General features: G+C 45.1%; 1 protein-coding gene across 3 annotated transcripts in view; it reads right to left on the bottom strand.

The window, feature by feature from the left end:
• Positions 1–25029, bottom strand: part of LOC106612144 (SH3 domain and tetratricopeptide repeat-containing protein 2) — a 96163-nt gene that overhangs the window by 56799 nt on the left and 14335 nt on the right. For all 3 annotated transcript variants that reach the window (XM_014213060.3, XM_045724178.2, XM_014213058.3), the window contains 13 exons: positions 23912–24110; positions 18538–18611; positions 17304–17499; positions 14894–15030; positions 13906–13956; positions 12894–13204; positions 12442–12636; positions 11936–12237; positions 11482–11713; positions 10991–11317; positions 9926–10146; positions 8688–8854; positions 1472–1649 (listed from right to left, as the gene is read on the bottom strand). In XM_014213060.3, coding sequence (XP_014068535.3) covers positions 1472–1649; positions 8688–8854; positions 9926–10146; positions 10991–11317; positions 11482–11713; positions 11936–12237; positions 12442–12636; positions 12894–13204; positions 13906–13956; positions 14894–15030; positions 17304–17499; positions 18538–18611; positions 23912–24110 — 2590 coding nt within the window. The remainder of the gene's footprint in view (positions 1–1471; positions 1650–8687; positions 8855–9925; positions 10147–10990; positions 11318–11481; positions 11714–11935; positions 12238–12441; positions 12637–12893; positions 13205–13905; positions 13957–14893; positions 15031–17303; positions 17500–18537; positions 18612–23911; positions 24111–25029) is intronic.

The following is a 25029-nucleotide window of genomic DNA, read 5'->3' as shown; positions in this document are numbered from 1 at the left end:
GTATTGAGGGAGAGGTAGAGACAGACAGACAGATATACAAACCTACTTCTCAGTATTGAGGGAGAGGTAGAGACAGACAGAGATATATAAACCTACTTCTCATTATTGAGGGAGAGGTAGAGACAGACAGAGATATATAAACCTACTTCTCAGTATTGAGGGAGATGTAGAGACAGACAGAGATATATAAACCTACTTCAAAGTATTGAGGGACAGACAGATATATAAACCTACTTCTCAGTATTGAGGGACAGACAGATATATAAACCTACTTCACACTATTGAGGGAGAGGTAGAGACAGACAGACAGATATATAAACCTACTTCTCAGTACTGAGGGAGAGGTAGAGACAGACAGAGATATATAAACCTACTTCTCAGTATTGAGGGAGAGGTAGAGACAGACAGACAGATATATAAACCTACTTCTCAGTATTGAGGAAGAGGTAGAGACAGACAGATATATAAACCTACTTCTCAGTATTGAGGGAGAGGTAGAGACAGACAGAGCTATATAAACCTACTTCTCAGTATTGAGGGAGAGGTAGAGACAGACAGACAGATATATAAACCTACTTCTCAGTATTTAGGGAGAGGTAGAGACAGACAGATAGATATTTAAACCTACTTCTCAGTATTGAGGGAGAGGTAGAGAGAGACAGAGATATATAAACCTACTTCTCAGTATTGAGGGAGAGGTAGAGACAGACAGACAGATATATAAACCTACTTCTCAGTATTGAGGGAGAGGTAGAGACAGACAGAGATATATAAACCTACTTCTCATTATTGAGGGAGAGGTAGAGACAGACAGAGATATATAAACCTACTTCTCAGTATTGAGGGAGAGGTAGAGACAGACAGATATATAAACCTACTTCTCAGTATTGAGGGAGAGGTAGAGACAGACAGACAGATATATAAACCTACTTCTCAGTATTGAGGGAGAGGTAGAGACAGACAGAGATATAAACCTACTTCTCAGTATTGAGGGACAGACAGATATATAAACCTACTTCTCAGTATTGAGGGAGAGGTAGAGACAGACAGACAGATATATAAACCTACTTCTCAGTATTGAGGGAGAGGTAGAGACAGACAGATATATAAACCTACTTCTCAGTATTGAGGGAGAGGTAGAGACAGACAGAGATATATAAACCTACTTCTCAGTATTGAGGGAGAGTTAGAGACAGACAGACAGATATATAAACCTACTTCTCAGTATTGAGGAGAGGTAGAGACAGACAGAGATATATAAACCTACTTCTCAGTATTGAGGGAGAGGTAGAGACAGACAGACAGATATATAAACCTACTTCTCAGTATTGAGGGAGAGGTAGAGACAGACAGAGATATATAAACCTACTTCTCAGTATTGAGGGAGAGGTAGAGACAGACAGAGATATATAAACCTACTTCTCAGTATTGAGGGAGAGGTAGAGACAGACAGACAGATATATAAACCTACTTCTCAGTATTGAGGGAGAGGTAGAGGCTGCTGAGGATCTCTAGATATTCTCCCTCTAGTCTCTTGTCCTTCAGGTCCCTGGACACAGACACACAGTGCTCATAGTAGAGGATACTCTGTCCATACAGCAGCATGTCAGCATAGTGACGACTCAGGACTTTAGCCACCACCATCTGACCTAGAGAGAGAGAGAGAGGACAGAGGACTGATAGTGGCTACTTTTGATTTACATGCAATAATCGTCATTGGTTGTTGTCTTTCTTAGTTTAGTTGAACTAGCGTTAATGTTAGGTTTTGGATTAGGGTTCGTTTTGACAGTATTATTAAACGTGTAGGTTCCTGGTGTGGAGGGTTAGGGTTCGTTTTGACAGTATTATTAAACGTGTAGGTTCCTGGTGTGGAGGATTAGGGTTCGTTTTGACAGTATTATTAAACGTGTAGGTTCCTGGTGTGGAGGATTAGGGTTCGTTTTGACAGTATTATTAAACGTGTAGGTTCCTGGTGTGGAGGATTAGGGTTCGTTTTGACAGTATTATTAAACGTGTAGGTTCCTGGTGTGGAGGGTTAGGGTTCGTTTTGACAGTATTATTAAACGTGTAGGTTCCTGGTGTGGAGGGTTAGGGTTCGTTTTGACAGTATTATTAAACGTGTAGGTTCCTGGTGTGGAGGATTAGGGTTCGTTTTGACAGTATTATTAAACGTGTAGGTTCCTGGTGTGGAGGGTTAGGGTTCGTTTTGACAGTATTATTAAACGTGTAGTTTCCTGGTGTTGAGGGTTAGGGTTCGTTTTGACAGTATTATTAAACGTGTAGGTTCCTGGTGTGGAGGGTTAGGGTTCGTTTTGACAGTATTATTAAACGTGTAGGTTCCTGGTGTGGAGGGTTAGGGTTCGTTTTGACAGTATTATTAAACGTGTAGGTTCCTGGTGTGGAGGGTTAGGGTTAGTTTTGACAGTATTATTAAACGTGTAGGTTCCTGGTGTGGAGGGTTAGGGTTCGTTTTGACAGTATTATTAAACGTGTAGGTTCCTGGTGTGGAGGGTTAGGGTTCGTTTTGACAGTATTATTAAACGTGTAGGTTCCTGGTGTGGAGGGTTAGGGTTCGTTTTGACAGTATTATTAAACGTGTAGGTTCCTGGTGTGGAGGGTTAGGGTTAGTTTTGACAGTATTATTAAACGTGTAGGTTCCTGGTGTGGAGGATTAGGGTTCGTTTTGACAGTATTATTAAACGTGTAGGTTCCTGGTGTGGAGGGTTAGGGTTCGTTTTGACAGTATTATTAAACGTGTAGGTTCCTGGTGTGGAGGGTTAGGGTTCGTTTTGACAGTATTATTAAACGTGTAGGTTCCTGGTGTGGAGGGTTAGGGTTCGTTTTGACAGTATTATTAAACGTGTAGGTTCCTGGTGTGGAGGGTTAGGGTTCGTTTTGACAGTATTATTAAACGTGTAGGTTCCTGGTGTGGAGGGTTAGGGTTCGTTTTGACAGTATTATTAAACGTGTAGGTTCCTGGTGTGGAGGATTAGGGTTCGTTTTGACAGTATTATTAAACGTGTAGGTTCCTGGTGTGGAGGGTTAGGGTTCGTTTTGACAGTATTATTACACTTGTAGGTTCCTGGTGTGGAGGGTTAGGGTTCGTTTTGACAGTATTATTAAACGTGTAGGTTCCTGGTGTGGAGGGTTAGGGTTCGTTTTGACAGTATTATTAAACGTGTAGTTTCCTGGTGTTGAGGTTTAGGGTTCGTTTTGACAGTATTATTAAACGTGTAGGTTCCTGGTGTGGAGGGTTAGGGTTCGTTTTGACAGTATTATTAAACGTGTAGGTTCCTGGTGTGGAGGGTTAGGGTTCGTTTTGACAGTATTATTAAACGTGTAGGTTCCTGGTGTGGAGGGTTAGGGTTCGTTTTGACAGTATTATTAAACGTGTAGGTTCCTGGTGTGGAGGGTTAGGGTTCGTTTTGACAGTATTATTAAACGTGTAGGTTCCTGGTGTGGAGGGTTAGGGTTCGTTTTGACAGTATTATTAAACGTGTAGGTTCCTGGTGTGGAGGGTTAGGGTTCGTTTTGACAGTATTATTAAACGTGTAGGTTCCTGGTGTGGAGGGTTAGGGTTCGTTTTGACGGTATTATTAAACGTGTAGGTTCCTGGTGTGGAGGGTTAGGGTTCGTTTTGACAGTATTATTAAACGTGTAGGTTCCTGGTGTGGAGGGTTAGGGTTCGTTTTGACAGTATTATTAAACGTGTAGGTTCCTGGTGTGGAGGGTTAGGGTTCGTTTTGACAGTATTATTAAACGTGTAGGTTCCTGGTGTGGAGGGTTAGGGTTCGTTTTGACAGTATTATTAAACGTGTAGGTTCCAGGTGTGGAGGGTTAGGGTTCGTTTTGACAGTATTATTAAACGTGTAGGTTCCTGGTGTGGAGGGTTAGGGTTCGTTTTGACAGTATTATTAAACGTGTAGGTTCCTGGTGTGGAGGGTTAGGGTTCGTTTTGACAGTATTATTAAACGTGTAGGTTCCTGGTGTGGAGGATTAGGGTTCGTTTTGACAGTATTATTAAACGTGTAGGTTCCTGGTGTGGAGGGTTAGGGTTCGTTTTGACAGTATTATTAAACGTGTAGGTTCCTGGTGTGGAGGGTTAGGGTTCGTTTTGACAGTATTATTAAACGTGTAGGTTCCTGGTGTGGAGGGTTAGGGTTCGTTTTGACAGTATTATTAAACGTGTAGGTTCCTGGTGTGGAGGGTTAGGGTTCGTTTTGACAGTATTATTAAACGTGTAGGTTCCTGGTGTCGAGGGTTAGGGTTCGTTTTGACAGTATTATTAAACGTGTAGGTTCCTGGTGTGGAGGATTAGGGTTCGTTTTGACAGTATTATTAAACGTGTAGGTTCCTGGTGTGAAGGGTTAGGGTTCGTTTTGACAGTATTATTAAACGTGTAGGTTCCTGGTGTGGAGGGTTAGGGTTCGTTTTGACAGTATTATTAAACGTGTAGGTTCCTGGTGTGGAGGGTTAGGGTTCGTTTTGACAGTATTATTAAACGTGTAGGTTCCTGGTGTGGAGGGTTAGGGTTCGTTTTGACAGTATTATTAAACGTGTAGGTTCCTGGTGTGGAGGATTAGGGTTCGTTTTGACAGTATTATTAAACGTGTAGGTTCCTGGTGTGGAGGGTTAGGGTTCGTTTTGACAGTATTATTAAACGTGTAGGTTCCTGGTGTGGAGGGTTAGGGTTCGTTTTGACAGTATTATTAAACGTGTAGGTTCCTGGTGTGGAGGATTAGGGTTCGTTTTGACAGTATTATTAAACGTGTAGGTTCCTGGTGTGGAGGGTTAGGGTTCGTTTTGACAGTATTATTAAACGTGTAGGTTCCTGGTGTGGAGGGTTAGGGTTCGTTTTGACAGTATTATTAAACGTGTAGGTTCCTGGTGTGGAGGATTAGGGTTCGTTTTGACAGTATTATTAAACGTGTAGGTTCCTGGTGTGGAGGATTAGGGTTCGTTTTGACAGTATTATTAAACGTGTAGGTTCCTGGTGTGGAGGGTTAGGGTTCGTTTTGACAGTATTATTAAACGTGTAGGTTCCTGGTGTGGAGGGTTAGGGTTCGTTTTGACAGTATTATTAAACGTGTAGGTTCCTGGTGTGGAGGATTAGGGTTCATTTTGACAGAAATATTAAACGTGTAGGTTCCTGGTGTGGAGGGTTAGGGTTAGTTTTGACAGTATTATTAAACGTGTAGGTTCCTGGTGTGGAGGGTTAGGGTTAGTTTTGACAGTATTATTAAACGTGTAGGTTCCTGGTGTGGAGGGGGTTAGGGTTCGTTTTGACAGTATTATTAAACGTGTAGGTTCCTGGTGTGGAGGATTAGGGTTCGTTTTGACAGTATTATTAAACGTGTAGGTTCCTGGTGTGGAGGGTTAGGGTTCGTTTTGACAGTATTATTAAACGTGCAGGTTCCTGGTGTGGAGGGTTAGGGTTCGTTTTGACAGTATTATTAAACGTGTAGGTTGCTGGTGTGGAGGGTTAGGGTTCGTTTTGACAGTATTATTAAACGTGTAGGTTCCTGGTGTGGAGGATTAGGGTTCGTTTTGACAGTATTATTAAACGTGTAGGTTCCTGGTGTGGAGGGTTAGGGTTCGTTTTGACAGTATTATTAAACGTGTAGGTTCCTGGTGTGGAGGGTTAGGGTTCGTTTTGACAGTATTATTAAACGTGTAGGTTCCTGGTGTGGAGGGTTAGGGTTCGTTTTGACAGTATTATTAAACGTGTAGGTTCCTGGTGTGGAGGGTTAGGGTTCGTTTTGACAGTATTATTAAACGTGTAGGTTCCTGGTGTGGAGGGTTAGGGTTCGTTTTGACAGTATTATTAAACGTGTAGGTTCCTGGTGTGGAGGGTTAGGGTTCGTTTTGACAGTATTATTAAACGTGTAGGTTCCTGGTGTGGAGGATTAGGGTTCGTTTTGACAGTATTATTAAACGTGTAGGTTCCTGGTGTGAAGGGTTAGGGTTCGTTTTGACAGTATTATTAAACGTGTAGGTTCCTGGTGTGGAGGTTTAGGGTTCGTTTTGACAGTATTATTAAACGTGTAGGTTCCTGGTGTGGAGGGTTAGGGTTCGTTTTGACAGTATTATTAAACGTGTAGGTTCCTGGTGTGGAGGATTAGGGTTCATTTTGACAGAAATATTAAACGTGTAGGTTCCTGGTGTGGAGGGTTAGAGTTAGTTTTGACAGTATTATTAAACGTGTAGGTTCCTGGTGTGGAGGGTTAGGGTTAGTTTTGACAGTATTATTAAACGTGTAGGTTCCTGGTGTGGAGGGGGTTAGGGTTCGTTTTGACAGTATTATTAAACGTGTAGGTTCCTGGTGTGGAGGGTTAGGGTTCGTTTTGACAGTATTATTAAACGTGTAGGTTCCTGGTGTGGAGGGTTAAGGTTCGTTTTGACAGTATTATTAAACGTGTAGGTTGCTGGTGTGGAGGGTTAGGGTTCGTTTTGACAGTATTATTAAACGTGTAGGTACCTGGTGTGGAGGGTTAGGGTTAGTTTTGACAGTATTATTAAACGTGTAGGTTCCTGGTGTGGAGGGTTAGGGTTCGTTTTGACAGTATTATTAAACGTGTAGGTTCCTGGTGTGGAGGATTAGGGTTCGTTTTGACAGTATTATTAAACGTGTAGGTTCCTGGTGTGGAGGGTTAGGGTTCGTTTTGACAGTATTATTAAACGTGTAGGTTCCTGGTGTGGAGGGTTAGGGTTAGTTTTGACAGTATTATTAAACGTGTAGGTTCCTGGTGTGGAGGGGGTTAGGGTTCGTTTTGACAGTATTATTAAACGTGTAGGTTCCTGGTGTGGAGGGTTAGGGTTCGTTTTGACAGTATTATTAAACGTGTAGGTTCCTGTTGTGGAGGGTTAGGGTTCGTTTTGACAGTATTATTAAAAGTGTAGGTTCCTGGTGTGGAGGATTAGGGTTCGTTTTGACAGTATTATTAAACGTGTAGGTTCCTGGTGTGGAGGATTAGGGTTCGATTTGACAGTATTATTAAACGTGTAGGTTCCTGGTGTGGAGGATTAGGGTTCGTTTTGACAGTATTATTAAACGTGTAGGTTCCTGGTGTGGAGGGTTAGGGTTCGTTTTGACAGTATTATTAAACGTGTAGGTTCCTGGTGTGGAGGATTAGGGTTCGTTTTGACAGTATTATTAAACGTGTAGGTTCCTGGTGTGGAGGGTTAGGGTTCGTTTTGACAGTATTATTAAACGTGTAGGTTCCTGGTGTGGAGGGTTAGGGTTCGTTTTGACAGTATTATTAAACGTGTAGGTTCCTGGTGTGGAGGGTTAGGGTTCGTTTTGACAGTATTATTAAACGTGTAGGTTCCTGGTGTGGAGGGTTAGGGTTCGTTTTGACAGTATTATTAAACGTGTAGGTTCCTGGTGTGGAGGATTAGGGTTCGTTTTGACAGTATTATTAAACGTGTAGGTTCCTGGTGTGGAGGGTTAGGGTTCGTTTTGACAGTATTATTAAACGTGTAGGTTCCTGGTGTGGAGGGTTAGGGTTCGTTTTGACAGTATTATTAAACGTGTAGGTTCCTGGTGTGGAGGGTTAGGGTTCGTTTTGACAGTATTATTAAACGTGTAGGTTCCTGGTGTGGAGGGTTAGGGTTCGTTTTGACAGTATTATTAAACGTGTAGGTTCCTGGTGTGGAGGGTTAGGGTTCGTTTTGACAGTATTATTAAACGTGTAGGTTCCTGGTGTGGAGGGTTAGGGTTCGTTTTGACAGTATTATTAAACGTGTAGGTTCCTGGTGTGGAGGGTTAGGGTTCGTTTTGACAGTATTATTAAACGTGTAGGTTCCTGGTGTGGAGGGTTAGGGTTCGTTTTGACAGTATTATTAAACGTGTAGGTTCCTGGTGTGGAGGGTTAGGGTTCGTTTTGACAGTATTATTAAACGTGTAGGTTCCTGGTGTGGAGGGTTAGGGTTCGTTTTGACAGTATTATTAAACGTGTAGGTTCCTGGTGTGGAGGGTTAGGGTTCGTTTTGACAGTATTATTAAACGTGTAGGTTCCTGGTGTGGAGGATTAGGGTTCGTTTTGACAGTATTATTAAACGTGTAGGTTCCTGGTGTGGAGGCTTAGGGTTCGTTTTGACAGTATTATTAAACGTGTAGGTTCCTGGTGTGGAGGATTAGGGTTCGTTTTGACAGTATTATTAAACGTGTAGGTTCCTGGTGTGGAGGATTAGGGTTCGTTTTGACAGTATTATTAAACGTGTAGGTTCCTGGTGTGGAGGGTTAGGGTTCGTTTTGACAGTATTATTAAACGTGTAGGTTCCTGGTGTGGAGGGTTAGGGTTCGTTTTGACAGTATTATTAAACGTGTAGGTTCCTGGTGTGGAGGGTTAGGGTTCGTTTTGACAGTATTATTAAACGTGTAGGTTCCTGGTGTGGAGGGTTAGGGTTCGGACAGTAATTAACGTGTAGGTTCCTGGTGTGGAGCGTTATGGTTAAGGTAACTCACTGGGTAGGTTCCTGGTGTGGAGGGTTAGGGTTAAGGTAACTCACTGGGTAGGTTCCTGGTGTGGAGGGTTAGGGTTAAGGTAACTCACTGGGTAGGTTCCTGGTGTGGAGGGTTAGGGTTAAGGTAACTGACTGGGTAGGTTCCTGGTGTGGAGGGTTAGGGTTAAGGTAACTCACTGTGGAGGTTCCTGGTGTGGAGGGTTAGGGTTAAGGTAACTCACTGTGGAGGTTCCTGGCCTGGAGGGATATGAGGAGGCCCATCTCATAACACAGCCTGACGTCCTGGCTCCTCCCCCTGTCCTTGTAGCTCCGCCCCAGCCATAGGTAGGTCTGGACGTGCTCCTCGTCAACGGGACTCTCCCAGATCTCCAGGAACAACCACAGAGACCTGAGGGAAATATAGTAGGAAACAGTTCCACTCACTCAACAGGCTACAACCATGTAGAGATACAGACCAGTCCCACTCAGCAGGTTACAACCATGTAGAGATACAGACCAGTCCCACTCAGCAGGCTACAACCATGTAGAGATACAGACCAGTCCCACTCAGCAGGCTACAACCATGTAGAGATACAGACCAGTCCCACTCAGCAGGTTACAACCATGTAGAGATACAGACCAGTCCCACTCAGCAGGCTACAACCATGTAGAGATACAGACCAGTCCCACTCAGCAGGTTACAACCATGTAGAGATACAGACCAGTCCCACTCAGCAGGTTACAACCATGTAGAGATACAGACCAGTCCCACTCAGCAGGTTACAACCATGTAGAGATACAGACCAGTCCCACTCAGCAGGCTACAACCATGTAGAGATACAGACCAGTCCCACTCAGCAGGTTACAACCATGTAGAGATACAGACCAGTCCCACTCAGCAGGTTACAACCATGTAAAGATACAGACCTGTCCCACTCAGCAGGATACAACCATGTAGAGATACAGACCAGTCCCACTCAGCAGGTTACAACCATGTAGAGATACAGACCAGTCCCACTCAGCAGGTTACAACCATGTAGAGATACAGACCAGTCCCACTCAGCAGGTTACAACCATGTAGAGATACAGACCAGTCCCACTCAGCAGGTTACAACCATGTAGAGATACAGACCAGTCCCACTCAGCAGGTTACAACCATGTAGAGATACAGACCAGTCCCACTCAGCAGGTTACAACCATGTAGAGATACAGACCAGTCCCACTCAGCAGGTTACAACCATGTAGAGATACAGACACTAACATTCTAACACAACCTGTAAAGGATTAATCATTTTACAACCATAACACTCACGGATGTAAGCATCCACCTACTGTACACACACACACACACACACACACACACACACACACACACACACACACACACACACACACACACACACACACACACACACACACACACACACACACACACACACACACACACACACACACACACACACACTCCCTCCTTGCTGACCTAAATAGGAATCCTTCTGCCAGTGTGGGTGCCCCCACGCCCAGTGCCAGGCAGCCCAGGTTGGCGAGGGCCAGGGCCTGGTTCCTCTGGTTGCCACTCTCCCTGGAGATGGTGAGGGCGTGGTGGAGGTGGCTGCCGGCCTCTGGGATGTGACCCTGCCGCCGCAGACACAGAGCCAGCAGGTTGTGGACCACTCCCACCTGGGTCGGGCTGTCGGTTCCCTGAAAGAGAAGAGAGGAGATAGAGGTTTGATTTATTCATTGATTACAAGATCTTTACTACTCCTGTTAAAAACTACTGTAACACGAGCAGGTGGCAAGGCAGAGCTGCTACCTTGTTCCTTAAATCTGACCAGTTCTTTCAGAGCTAAGCAAATGTGCAGCGGATAGGGACTAGGGGTCAATGTTGACTATGGTAATGATACTCACAATAGTTTAGAGATATCTGTAATGTAGTTAGTTACCTTTAGTAGTTACCTGTAGAGACTGTAGTTACCTGTAGAGACTGCAGTTACCTGTAGAGACTGCAGTTACCTGTAGAGACTGCAGTTACCTGTAGAGACTGTAGTTACCTGTAGAGACTGTAGTTACCTATAGAGACTGTAGTTACCTGTAGAGACTGCAGTTACCTGTAGAGACTGTAGTTACCTGTAGAGACTGCAGTTACCTGTAGAGACTGTAGTTACCTGTAGAGACTGTAGTTACCTATAGAGACTGCAGTTACCTGTAGAGACTGTAGTTACCTGTAGAGACAGCAGTTACCTGTAGAGACTGCAGTTACCTGTAGAGACTGTAGTTACCTGTAGAGACTGCAGTTACCTGTAGAGACTGTAGTTACCTGTAGAGACTGCAGTTACCCTTAGAGACTGCAGTTACCTGTAGAGACTGCAGTTACCTGTAGAGACTGCAGTTAGCTGTAGAGACTGTAGTTACCTGTAGAGACTGTAGTTACCTGTAGAGACTGCAGTTCCCTGTAGAGACTGTAGTTACCTGTAGAGACTGCAGTCAACTGTAGAGACTGTAGTTACCTGTAGAGACTGCAGTTACCTATAGAGACTGTAGTTACCTGTAGAGACTGCAGTAGTGGCTGTAGGGTGTTCTGTGCCCTCTCAGGCTGTCCCGTCAGGACTAACAACCATCCCAACAGTACTGAAGCCTCGAACCCCTCCTCCTCGTTGATACCTCCCCCGGTCTGTACAGCCTGCTGGGCACAGGGCAGGGCCTTCACCAGGGCGCCGTGTTGCTGGTACACACAGGCCAAGCCCAGACACAGGTCTCTCTGGGTCTTAAGGTCCTCACCACGCTCTGCAATGGCCAGAGCCTGCTGAAGATACACCACGATCTGGGCGGGGAGAAGGGACGTCCCCTCTTTCCATCGCGGATTCAGACGCACCTATGGAAAATGTACATGTAAAACATTTAAAGAGTCATATGTTATTTATAATTTTTTGGTTGTGTTGGATATTTCCAGTGTGTCTGTTGTATACTTTGTATCAATATGTCATTTGTTTTTGGAATATTAGAATGTGATGGCCTAACAAACAAACCATAGCCTACCGAGTTCCTGCTGAACAGTTCTATCCTGTGGAAGGCGTCCTGTAGTGAGTGGTCCTGTCCAGAGTCCAGGCTGAGTGATGCCAGGGCCAGGTAGGGCATGTATTTACGGTGGTAGAGCCGGGACAGGAGCCAGTTGAGGTCCAGGGGGGCGATGGGGCGTCCCTCCTCAGCAGACAGGGTAACAGTAAGGAACTGGAGACGCTCCACGAAGGGCAGGGCGTCATCTATCTTTCTATGTTCATAATCGTAAAAATAATAACTATATATTTGATTTATAACAAACTTTTCACAGATATATCGAAACAAAGGACATAGAGTGTGTCCAATATGGCACCCTATTCACTATATAATGCACTATTTTTGACAAGAGCACTATGGGACCTGGTTAAAAGAATTGCACTATATAGGCTATAGGATTCCATTTGGGAGCTTTGACAACACAGACAACACCAACCTAAGGAGGAGGAAGAGGCTGGCAGTGAGGTAGCAGACCCGTGCCTCCAGGTGTTTGTCCCCTTCCACCACAGACCTCCGCAGCACCAGCTTCAGCAGCTCAAACTCATCCAGGGAGGTGAAGGTGTGTCTGGGGAGACAGAGGAGCAGAGCACTGGCCTTCTCCAGGGTCGGGGGCAGCTTGTCGGCCATCTTCTGTTTGAGGTAGATGGCTGTGAGGTTGGTGTACAGGGCGATGAGGAGAGGGAGGTCAGAGAAACCGTCAACAGAGACGCCAAGGGCTTCCTCGTAATACACACGGGCCTGGGAGAGAGGGGTGGGAGATTAACATTTCAGTTCATTTAAGAGCACACTCATAATATGTGTGCTCTTAAATTAACTGTGCTCTTATGTGCTCTTAAATTAACATATTATACATGTGTGTTTGTGTGTGTATGCATAAATGTGTGTGTGCATGTGCTGTGTCCATATGTGTACATACTCCAGTGTTCCTCCCTTCTGCCTTACCTGGGAGTACTTGAGCTTCTTGGCGCAGAGCCTCCCCAGTAGGAAGCATGCCCGTCGGTGTGCCCAGGCCATGCCCGTTCTCTTGGCCCCCTCCCTGACAACCTCCAGATGGCCCAGTAGCTCATCCTCACTCTGTCCTGAGAACGTCAGCCACAGGAAGGAGTGGTTTAGGTCATAGAGGGGCAGGAAGTCCTCCTGGAGGAGAGGAGAGGAGGAGAGGAGAGGAGAGGAGGAGAGGAGAGGAGAGGAGAGGAGAGGAGAGGAGAGGAGAGGAGAGGAGAGGAGAGGAGAGGAGAGGAGAGGAGAGGAGAGGAGAGGAGGATGGAAAATGAATATAATAGACTACTTTATTGCCAATCAACAGTGAATGAACAAACAAACACAACTATACAAACCAGACACAAACCCCTAAATCTCTTAAATTACAAAACAGTGGTCCTTTGACCTCTCACCTGGAAGTGATGCATGTTGAGCAGAGTCAGGGTTGGGTCACAGACCTCTGACTCCACCCCCTCCCAGCTCCCCTCCTCCAGGAAAAGGGCCGGGTCTTCCTGGAACTCATTCATCTCTCTGAAGGTGTCGTCCAGACTGAAGGACAGCAACTCCCCGTCACCGCCACGCCCCAAAGCATTCTGGGAGGCGTAGAAGGAGGGGCGGGGCGAGGAGTGAGAGAGGGAGGGGCGGGGGGAGGAGTGGTAGGGGGGTGTAGCGTCACTCTTCTCTGAGATGATGGACTGCCGGGCGCTGGCGGGGGGCTTATGCTCTGAGAGAGAAAGATATGAACACTGAATATAAAGGTTTAGGTACACTGTATGTGAAACCCCATGTACTGTACATTAGAAATGTAGCTATGAAACTTCCTTGACTGTCCTAGCAGTCAAGGAAGCTTGTACTTGCAGTTCAGCTTGGTGCTGCAATATGTGCCAATTCAACAAAATAATAAAATATTATCTCCCTTGTCATGGGCGCAACTTTGGTTTTATACGTTTTTTTTAATTTTATCCAGTCGGATAAACACTCCAAACAGCCTACCCTACTGCTCAGGGGAGTCTGCATGGTCCTAAAGCACACTGTTGCCTCATTTTGTATCACATTCCAATGATAAAAATGCAATTTCGGAATGGGCATCCCCAGTGAAAGTTACGCCCCTGTCCCTTGTAAAATGAAATGTAAGCAAAAACTGAAACATTATTAGTTTCCTTCTCTCCTCAGGGAAGAAAAGTAAAGAGTTTGACTATGTATAGAGTTCCCCTTTTAGTGTTCTGGCCTACTTATTCTGTTGTTTCCAAAACATCTACAGCTGTCAGAGAAAAAAAAATATTGGCTTTGACTGAGACAGAAGGATATATTGACCTCTAAACAATCTTCTACCATTCAGCTGAGGTTGTATTAACAATCTGATAAACAAAGTATTAACTTTGATAAATATCTTATTACCTTGTTAATAGATAACGTATTACTAACCTTGTTTTGGTTGGTTTCTGATGTATGTAAAATCAGACTGATCCAGTCTATCTGTGGGAAGAAATATATATTTAACTAGTGTTTCACATACAGTGGTTCTTCCTTTAAATGTTGCTTCGTAATGTAGCACAGCTTGCGGGCTCATGCAGAATTCTATGGCACATTATTTAACTGTCAGCCATTGTTTCCATTTATGCTAGTTGATGCTAGTTTGACCAGCAGAGGGCATCTTTGTGAAGCTAAGTTATTGAAATGAAATGGGGCTGTAGGCCTAAGGGTCCTGTGTACTGTAGCTATTTTAGCATAACTTACCTATTGGCAAAGCAGACAGTACAGGTCTTTAAATACAGTCAAGCATTTTAGTTACAAAATGAAATAACAAAGGGAGCCTTGAATAATTAAACAATGAATAAACCGCAACATGCCAGCTAAAGCGATTTAATTCAGGAATGGTATAACAAAGTGGTTCCCTACCTACAGTAGTGTGAAAGTACTCAGTATAACACAGTGGTTCCTTACCGATAATAGTCTGACAGTACTCAGTATAACATAGTGGTTCCCTGCCTACAGTAGTGTGAAAGTACTCAGTATAACACAGTGGTTCCTTACCTATAATAGTCTGACAGTACTCAGTATAACACAGTGGTTCCCTGCCTACAGTAGTGTGAAAGTACTCAGTATAACACAGTGGTTCCTTACCGACAATAGTCTGACAGTACTCAGTATAACACAGTGGTTCCCTGCCTACAGTAGTGTGAAAGTACTCAGTATAACACAGTGGTTCCTTACCTATAATAGTCTGACAGTCCTCAGTATAACACAGTGGTTCCCTGCCTACAGTAGTGTGAAAGTACTCAGTATAACACAGTGGTTCCTTACCTATAATAGTCTGACAGTCCTCAGTATAACACAGTGGTTCCCTGCCTACAGTAGTGTGAAAGTACTCAGTAATTCTCTATACTGTATAGACTAAGGGATCCTCTCCTACCTAGTCTGTAGACAGTACTGATGTCAGAGGAGAAGAGTCTCTCTAGGAGGCCGCTGTCTCTGGGTTCACTACTGCAGGGGTTAATCTGGGCCATTGACGCACGTTCCTCCTCACTCAGAAACACCAGTTGTCCGTCTCTGAGAAGGAGGGAGAGAGAGCGACAGTGAGAGAGCAGAGAGAAGGAGGGGGAGAGAGACAAAGAAAGCATTATCACCCACATGACTGCTCTCAACCACCCCTCCATCCCTCCACCCTTCCATCCCTCTATCCAACCCTCCATCCTTCCATCCCCCCACCCCTCCATCTCTCTACACCTCCCTCCCTTTACCCCTACACCCCTCTGCAACCATAAATCCTTCCATCCCTGCCCTCTCCATCTCTCTACTCCTCCATCCTGCCATCACTCCATCCCGCCACCTGAAGCCACTACTATTGACAACAGATAAACAGATAGACCAGGTAAATGTGAACAGAATAAGAAAACATGACACGTTGTCCACTGTCCTAACTGTTCCTAGAAGACTGAGAACAGTTGAGGGGTGAATAAATACATGTTCTGAAAGAAAATTGATATTTAGAAAATTAGATTGTGCACAAATAATTTGTGAACACATAATTGTGGAAACAAAAAGTCTTTGTGTTAAAAATAACTGTTCACAGCAAAAAGATGATAAGTTCATAATATTATTCGCAGTGGTTTGGTATTGTAATGCTGTTATCTATTGCCCTCACAGTGGTTTGGTATTGTAATGCTGTTATCTATAGCCCTCACAGTGGTTTGGTATTGTAATGCTGTTATCTATAGCCCTCACAGTGGTTTGGTATTGTAATGCTGTTATCTATAGCCATCACAGTGGTTTGGTATTGTAATGCTGTTATCTATAGCCCTCACAGTGGTTTGGTATTGTAATGCTGTTATCTATAGCCCTCACAGTGGTTTGGTATTGTAATGCTGTTATCTATAGCCCTCACAGTGGTTTGGTATTGTAATGCTGTTATCTATAGCCCTCACAGTGGTTTGGTATTGTAATGCTGTTATCTATAGCCCTCACAGTGGTTTGGTATTGTAATGCTGTTATCTATAGCCCTCACAGTGGTTTGGTATTGTAATGCTGTTATCTATAGCCCTCACAGTGGTTTGGTATTGTAATGCTGTTATCTATAGCCCTCACAGTGGTTTGGTATTGTAATGCTGTTATCTATAGCCCTCACAGTGTTTTGGTATTGTAATGGTGTTATCTATAGCCCTCACAGTGGTTTGGTATTGTAATGCTGTTATCTATAGCCCTCACAGTGGTTTGGTATTGAAATGCTGTTATGTATTGCCCTCACAGTGGTTTGGTATTGAAATGCTGTTATCTATAGCCATCACAGTGGTTTGGTATTGAAATGCTGTTATCTATAGCCCTCACAGTGGTTTGGTATTGTAATGCTGTTATGTATTGCCCTCACAGTGGTTTGGTATTGTAATGCTGTTATCTATTGCCCTCACAGTGGTTTGGTATTGAAATGCTGTTATGTATTGCCCTCACAGTGGTTTGGTATTGAAATGCTGTTATGTATTGCCCTCACAGTGGTTTGGTATTGAAATGCTGTTATGTATTGCCCTCACAGTGGTTTGGTATTGAAATGCTGTTATGTATTGCCCTCACAGTGGTTTGGTATTGTAATGCTGTTATCTATAGCCCTCACAGTGGTTTGGTATTGAAATGCTGTTATGTATTGCCCTCACAGTGGTTTGGTATTGAAATGCTGTTACAGCATGTATTGCTCTTACAGTGGTTTGGTATTGTAATGTTGTTATTCCATCAAACCCATGCAACTTATCCAGAACGCTGCAGCCCGCCTGGTTTTCAACCTTCTCAAGTTCTCCCATGTCACCCCGCTCCTTCGCACATTCCACTGGCTTCCAGTCGAAGCTCGCATCCACTACAAGACCATGGTGCTTACCTACAGAACAGCAAGAGGAACTGCCCCTCCCTATGCTCAAACCCTACACCCTAACCCAAGCTCTTCGTTCTGCTGCATCTGATCTCTTGGCCCTTCCACCTCTACGGGAGGGCAGCTCCCGCTTAGCCCAGTCCAAGCTCTTCTCTGTCTTGGCACCGTGTTGGTGAAACCAGCTTCCCCCTGAAGCTAGGACAACAGTCCCTGCCCATCTTCCGAAACCCCCTGAAACCCTGCCTCTTCAAAGAGTATCTTAAATAATCCCCCTCCTCACCTCGACCCCCCACTTCTAGCTCTGACTTTGCTGACAGCTACTTTATTGAGGAAAAGTGTGTTAATAGGCCTGTGATATGTGGTTGTCTCACCTAGCTATCTGAAGATGAATGCACTAACTGCAAGTCGCTCTGGATAAGAGTGTCTACTAAATGACTAAACATTTTAAATTGAAATGTATTGCTCTTACAGTGGTTTGGCATTGAGTGGCTTGACGTGAGCCTTGTGTACGAAGCCGGTGTTTCCTGTAGAGCAGTGTGTTCCTATGAACAGGTCCAGACCTCGGAGTAGCATCCCCTCTATTTCAATCAGGTCACCTTGACTCAGCTGGAGCTCATCAGAACCTACTGGGTTGTGGTCCACTACAGCCTCACAGGATCCGGTTACTGCAGGGGGAGGGGAGAGAGGAGGCGGTTGGAGGAAATATCTAGTATTTGTATTGAACACTGGCCATGGCATGAGTGTGGTGTGGTGTATATAGAAGGTTCCTGCCCTCACCTATAGGGTGATCAAACTGTCCTCTCTCTGAAGGGTTAGGTTTAGGGTTAGGTTTAGGGTTAGGTTTAGGGTAAGGGCCTCACCTATAGGGTGATCAAACTGTCCTCTCTCTGAAGGGTTAGGTTTAGGGTTAGGTTTAGGGTTAGGTTTAGGGTAAGGGCCTCACCTATAGGGTGATCAAACTGTCCTCTCTCTGAAGGGTTAGGTTTACGGTTAGGTTTAGGGTTAGGTTTAGGGTTAGGTTTAGGGTAAGGGCCTCACCTATAGGGTGATCAAACTGTCCTCTCTCTGAAGGGTTAGGTTTAGGGTTAGGTTTAGGGTTAGGTTTAGGGTTAGGTTTAGGGTAAGGGCCTCACCTATAGGGTGATAAAACTGTCCTCTCTCTGAAGGGTTAGGTTTAGGGTTAGGTTTAGGGTTAGGTTTAGGGTTAGGGTAAGGGCCTCACCTATAGGGTGATCAAACTGTCCTCTCTCTGAAGGGTTAGGTTTAGGGTTAGGTTTAGGGTTAGGTTTAGGGTTAGGTTTAGGGTAAGGGCCTCACCTATAGGGTGATCAAACTGTCCTCTCTCTGAAGGGTTAGGTTTAGGGTTAGGTTTAGGGTTAGGTTTAGGGTTAGGGTAAGGGCCTCACCTATAGGGTGATCAAACTGTCCTCTCTCTGAAGGGTTAGGTTTAGGGTTAGGTTTAGGGTTAGGTTTAGGGTTAGGTTTAGGGTAAGGGCCTCACCTATAGGGTGATCAAACTGTCCTCTCTCTGAAGGGTTAGGTTTAGGGTTAGGTTTAGGGTTAGGTTTAGGGTTAGGTTTAGGCTTAGGTTTAGGGTAAGGGCCTCACCTATAGGGTTGTCAAACTGTTCTCTCTCTGAAGGGTTAGGTTTAGGGTTAGGTTTAGGGTTAGGTTTAGGCTTAGGTTTAGGGTAAGGGCCTCACCTATAGGGTGGTCAAATTGTCCTCTCTCTGAAGGGGAGCATCCGGCACAGTCAGAGTGCTTCCTCAGGAACCACCTACACAAACAGGAAACACATCAGCTTGGGACAAAATGGCTGCCATATTTCCCTACAAAATTTGAGGCAAGAGGAAATACAAGTGTGAAAATGAAGGATAGAGGTTGATAGCTTATAGTGTGACTGAGTATGTCACTGTGTCATGTTATAAGGTGTACATACAGCATAGGATGTAATGTGACTCACTGGTAGATGGTGGTATGGGTTAGGGGTTAGGGAATAGGTAACTCACTGGTAGAAGGGGTATGGGTTAGGGGGTAGAGACTAGGTAACTCACTGGTAGAAGGGGTATGGGTTAGGGGATAGAGACTAGGTAACTCACTGGTAGAAGGGGTATGGGTTAGGGGGTAGAGACTAGGTAACTCACTGGTAGAAGGGGTATAAGTTAGGGGATAGAGACTAGGTAACTCACTGGTAGAAGGGGTATGGGTTAGGGGATAGAGACTAGGTAACTCACTGGTAGAAGGGGTATGGGTTAGGGGGTAGAGACTAGGTAACTCACTGGTAGAAGGGGTATGGGTTAGGGGTAGAGACTAGGTAACTCACTGGTAGAAGGGGTATGGGTTAGGGGTAGAGACTAGGTAACTCACTGGTAGAAGGGGTAGAAGTTAGGGGATAGAGACTAGGTAACTCACTGGTAGAAGGGGTATGGGTTAGGGGGTAGAGACTAGGTAACTCACTGGTAGAAGGGGTATGGGTTAGGGGGTAGAGACTAGGTAACTCACTGGTAGAAGGGGTATGGGTTAGGGGATAGAGACTAGGTAACTCACTGGTAGAAGGGGTATAAGTTAGGGGGTAGAGACTAGGTAACTCACTGGTAGAAGGGGTATGGGTTAGGGGATAGAGACTAGGTAACTCACTGGTAGAAGGGGTAGAAGTTAGGGGGTAGAGACTAGGTAACTCACTGGTAGAAGGGGTATGAAGGTTAGGGGGATAGAGACTAGGTAACTCACTGGTAGAAGGGGTATGGGTTAGGGGTAGAGACTAGGTAACTCACTGGTAGAAGGGGTATGAGGTTAGGGGGTAGAGACTAGGTAACTCACTGGTAGAAGGGGTATGGGTTAGGGGGTAGAGACTAGGTAACTCACTGGTAGAAGGGGTATGGGTTAGGGGTAGAGACTAGGTAACTCACTGGTAGAAGGGGTATGGGTTAGGGGTAGAGACTAGGTAACTCACTGGTAGAAGGGGTAGAAGTTAGGGGATAGAGACTAGGTAACTCACTGGTAGAAGGGGTATAAGTTAGGGGTAGAGACTAGGTAACTCACTGGTAGAAGGGGTATAAGTTAGGGGATAGAGACTAGGTAACTCACTGGTAGAAGGGGTATGGGTTAGGGGGTAGAGACTAGGTAACTCACTGGTAGAAGGGGTAGAAGTTAGGGGATAGAGACTAGGTAACTCACTGGTAGAAGGGGTACAGGTTAGGGGGTAGAGACTAGGTAACTCACTGGTAGAAGGGGTATGTTAGGGGTAGAGACTAGGTAACTCACTGGTAGAAGGGGTAGAAGTTAGGGGGTAGAGACTAGGTAACTCACTGGTAGAAGGGGTATGGGTTAGGGGGTAGAGACTAGGTAACTCACTGGTAGAAGGGGTAGAAGTTAGGGGATAGAGACTAGGTAACTCACTGGTAGAAGGGGTATGGGTTAGGGGGTAGAGACTAGGTAACTCACTGGTAGAAGGGGTATGAGGTTAGGGGGTAGAGACTAGGTAACTCACTGGTAGAAGGGGTATGAAGGTTAGGGGATAGAGACTAGGTAACTCACTGGTAGAAGGGGTATGGGTTAGGGGTAGAGACTAGGTAACTCACTGGTAGAAGGGGTATGGGTTAGGGGTAGAGACTAGGTAACTCACTGGTAGAAGGGGTATAAGTTAGGGGATAGAGACTAGGTAACTCACTGGTAGAAGGGGTATAAGTTAGGGGATAGAGACTAGGTAACTCACTGGTAGAAGGGGTATGGGTTAGGGGGTAGAGACTAGGTAACTCACTGGTAGAAGGGGTATGGGTTAGGGGGTAGAGACTAGGTAACTCACTGGTAGAAGGGGTATAAGTTAGGGGATAGAGACTAGGTAACTCACTGGTAGAAGGGATATGGGTTAGGGGTAGAGACTAGGTAACTCACTGGTAGAAGGGGTATGGGTTAGGGGGTAGAGACTAGGTAACTCACTGGTAGAAGGGGTAGAAGTTAGGGGATAGAGACTAGGTAACTCACTGGTAGAAGGGGTAGAAGTTAGGGGTAGAGACTAGGTAACTCACTGGTAGAAGGGGTAGAGTTAGGGGTAGAGACTAGGTAACTCACTGGTAGAAGGGGTATAAGTTAGGGGATAGAGACTAGGTAACTCACTGGTAGAAGGGGTAGAAGTTAGGGGTAGAGACTAGGTAACTCACTGGTAGAAGGGGTAGAAGTTAGGGGATAGAGACTAGGTAACTCACTGGTAGAAGGGGTATAAGTTAGGGGATAGAGACTAGGTAACTCACTGGTAGAAGGGGTATAAGTTAGGGGATAGAGACTAGGTAACTCACTGGTAGAAGGGGTATAAGTTAGGGGATAGAGACTAGGTAACTCACTGGTAGAAGGGAGTATGAAGGTTTAGGGGGATAGAGACTAGGTAACTCACTGGTAGAAGGGGTAGAAGTTAGGGGATAGAGACTAGGTAACTCACTGGTAGAAGGGGTATAAGTTAGGGGATAGAGACTAGGTAACTCACTGGTAGAAGGGGTAGAAGTTAGGGGATAGAGACTAGGTAACTCACTGGTAGAAGGGGTAGAAGTTAGGGGATAGAGACTAGGTAACTCACTGGTAGAAGGGGTATAAGTTAGGGGATAGAGACTAGGTAACTCACTGGTAGAAGGGGGTTAGGGGTAGAGACTAGGTAACTCACTGGAGGGGGAGTTAGGGTAGAGACTAGGTAACTCACTGGTAGAAGGGGTATGGGTTAGGGGTAGAGACTAGGTAACTCACTGGTAGAAGGGGTAGAAGTTAGGGGGTAGAGACTAGGTAACTCACTGGTAGAAGGGGTATAAGTTAGGGGATAGAGACTAGGTAACTCACTGGTAGAAGGGATATGGGTTAGGGGTAGAGACTAGGTAACTCACTGGTAGAAGGGGTATGGGTTAGGGGTAGAGACTAGGTAACTCACTGGTAGAAGGGGTATAAGTTAGGGGATAGAGACTAGGTAACTCACTGGTAGAAGGGGTATGAAGTGTTAGGGGGATAGAGACTAGGTAACTCACTGGTAGAAGGGGTATGAAGTTAGGGGATAGAGACTAGGTAACTCACTGGTAGAAGGGGTATAAGTTAGGGGATAGAGACTAGGTAACTCACTGGTAGAAGGGGTATGGGTTAGGGGGTAGAGACTAGGTAACTCACTGGTAGAAGGGGTATAAGTTAGGGGATAGAGACTAGGTAACTCACTGGTAGAAGGGGTATGGGTTAGGGGTAGAGACTAGGTAACTCACTGGTAGAAGGGGTATGGGTTAGGGGGTAGAGACTAGGTAACTCACTGGTAGAAGGGGTAGAAGTTAGGGGATAGAGACTAGGTAACTCACTGGTAGAAGGGGTATAAGTTAGGGGATAGAGACTAGGTAACTCACTGGTAGAAGGGGTATAAGTTAGGGGATAGAGACTAGGTAACTCACTGGTAGAAGGGGTAGAAGTTAGGGGATAGAGACTAGGTAACTCACTGGTAGAAGGGGTATAAGTTAGGGGATAGAGACTAGGTAACTCACTGGTAGAAGGGGTATAAGTTAGGGGATAGAGACTAGGTAACTCACTGGTAGAAGGGGTATGGGTTAGGGGGTAGAGACTAGGTAACTCACTGGTAGAAGGGGTAGAAGTTAGGGGTAGAGACTAGGTAACTCACTGGTAGAAGGGGTATAAGTTAGGGGATAGAGACTAGGTAACTCACTGGTAGAAGGGGTAGAAGTTAGGGGTAGAGACTAGGTAACTCACTGGTAGAAGGGGTAGAAGTTAGGGGATAGAGACTAGGTAACTCACTGGTAGAAGGGGTATAAGTTAGGGGATAGAGACTAGGTAACTCACTGGTAGAAGGGGTAGAAGTTAGGGGATAGAGACTAGGTAACTCACTGGTAGAAGGGGTATGGGTTAGGGGGTAGAGACTAGGTAACTCACTGGTAGAAGGGGTAGAAGTTAGGGGATAGAGACTAGGTAACTCACTGGTAGAAGGGGTATGGGTTAGGGGTAGAGACTAGGTAACTCACTGGTAGAAGGGGTAGAAGTTAGGGGATAGAGACTAGGTAACTCACTGGTAGAAGGGGTATAAGTTAGGGGATAGAGACTAGGTAACTCACTGGTAGAAGGGGTATGGGTTAGGGGGTAGAGACTAGGTAACTCACTGGTAGAAGGGGTATAAGTTAGGGGGTAGAGACTAGGTAACTCACTGGTAGAAGGGGTATGAAGGTTTAGGGGGTAGAGACTAGGTAACTCACTGGTAGAAGGGGTATAAGTTAGGGGATAGAGACTAGGTAACTCACTGGTAGAAGGGTAGTTAGGGGTAGGACTAGGTAACTCACTGGTAGAAGGGTAGGTTAGGGGTAGGACTAGGTAACTCACTGGTAGAAGGGGTATGGGTTAGGGGGTAGAGACTAGGTAACTCACTGGTAGAAGGGGGGGTAGGTAGGACTAGGTAGTAGGGGGGATAGAGACTAGGTAACTCACTGGTAGAAGGGGTATGGGTTAGGGGGTAGAGACTAGGTAACTCACTGGTAGAAGGGGTATGGGTTAGGGGTAGAGACTAGGTAACTCACTGGTAGAAGGGGTAGAAGTTAGGGGTAGAGACTAGGTAACTCACTGGTAGAAGGGGTATAAGTTAGGGGATAGAGACTAGGTAACTCACTGGTAGAAGGGGTAGAAGTTAGGGGATAGAGACTAGGTAACTCACTGGTAGAAGGGGTATGGGTTAGGGGATAGAGACTAGGTAACTCACTGGTAGAAGGGGTAGAAGTTAGGGGATAGAGACTAGGTAACTCACTGGTAGAAGGGGTATAAGTTAGGGGATAGAGACTAGGTAACTCACTGGTAGAAGGGGTATAAGTTAGGGGATAGAGACTAGGTAACTCACTGGTAGAAGGGGTATGGGTTAGGGGGTAGAGACTAGGTAACTCACTGGTAGAAGGGGTAGAAGTTAGGGGTAGAGACTAGGTAACTCACTGGTAGAAGGGGTATAAGTTAGGGGATAGAGACTAGGTAACTCACTGGTAGAAGGGGTATAAGTTAGGGGGTAGAGACTAGGTAACTCACTGGTAGAAGGGGTATAATTTAGGGGATAGAGACTAGGTAACTCACTGGTAGAAGGGGTATGGCAGCGGCTGCATGGTGTTGACAGGCACTAGTCCATGTTGCCCGGTGGAGAGAAGGGTGCCCTCCCAGTGACTGTCCTGCCCCGTGTCTCTAACCATGAGCAAGTCGTTACGTCTGAAACACAGCTCCTCTTCCTCATCACTATGCTCACCACTGCTCACCAGCGCCTTGGCAAAGAACGAACCTAGGGGAGAGAGATACATACAGGTGAATAACATGCAAAGGAACACCACACCAGATGCAGGTTTCTGTAAAGAATTAACATTCGACAGAACTAAAGGATCTTTTCATGGAACTGAGGCTCTGTCCTACGTCACAGAATACTGTTTTAAAAATCCATTCTCATCATACACACGCCTTCCTGTCACTGGCTATTGATTCCTCTCAGCCATTAGGGAGAACAGTGCTTCCTCTTAAAACAGTATGCCTACAATGGAAATGGAAATGCAGGGTAGGAAAATAGCTCTCTAAAGTATTTTAAGTTAATGGCTGACAAACTGTATAGTGAAAAAGGGCACTGTGGTTGTTTTTCTGTTCCATAAGGAGTTCGTAGAGTGTATAATGTCTTCATAACGTGTCCATAAGGAGTTCGTAGAGTGTATAATGTCTTCATAACGTGTCCATAAGGAGTTCGTAGAGTGTATAATGTCTTCATAACGTGTCCATAAGGAGTTCGTAGAGTGTATAATGTCTTCATAACGTGTCCATTAGTAGTTTGTAAACTGTTCATTAGATGTTTTTAATTATTTTTTATTTCACCTTTATTTAACCAGGTAGGCTAGTTGAGAACAAGTTCTCATTTACAACTGCGACCTGGCCAAGATAAAGCAAAGCAGTGCGACACAAACAACAACACAGAGTTACACATGGGAATAACAAGCGTACAGTCAATAACACAATAGAAAAAAAAGAAAGTCTATATACATTGTGTGCAAATGGCGTGAGGAGGTAAGGCAATAAATAGGCCATAGTAGCAAAGTAATTACAATTTAGCAAATTAACACTGGAGTGATGTCTATAAAGACTTCATAAGATGCTGATATGGTGTTCATAACCTGTCATAAGGAGTTCAAGTGTCTATCCCAACCCTTCTGCAGCAGCAG

This window comes from Salmo salar, chromosome 09, assembly GCF_965601325.2.
Source record: "Salmo salar chromosome 09, fSalSal1, whole genome shotgun sequence".
Classification (NCBI taxonomy): domain Eukaryota; kingdom Metazoa; phylum Chordata; class Actinopteri; order Salmoniformes; family Salmonidae; genus Salmo; species Salmo salar.
The sequence above is the reverse complement of the archived record's forward strand: the minus strand, read 5'-3'. Positions and strand labels throughout refer to the sequence as shown.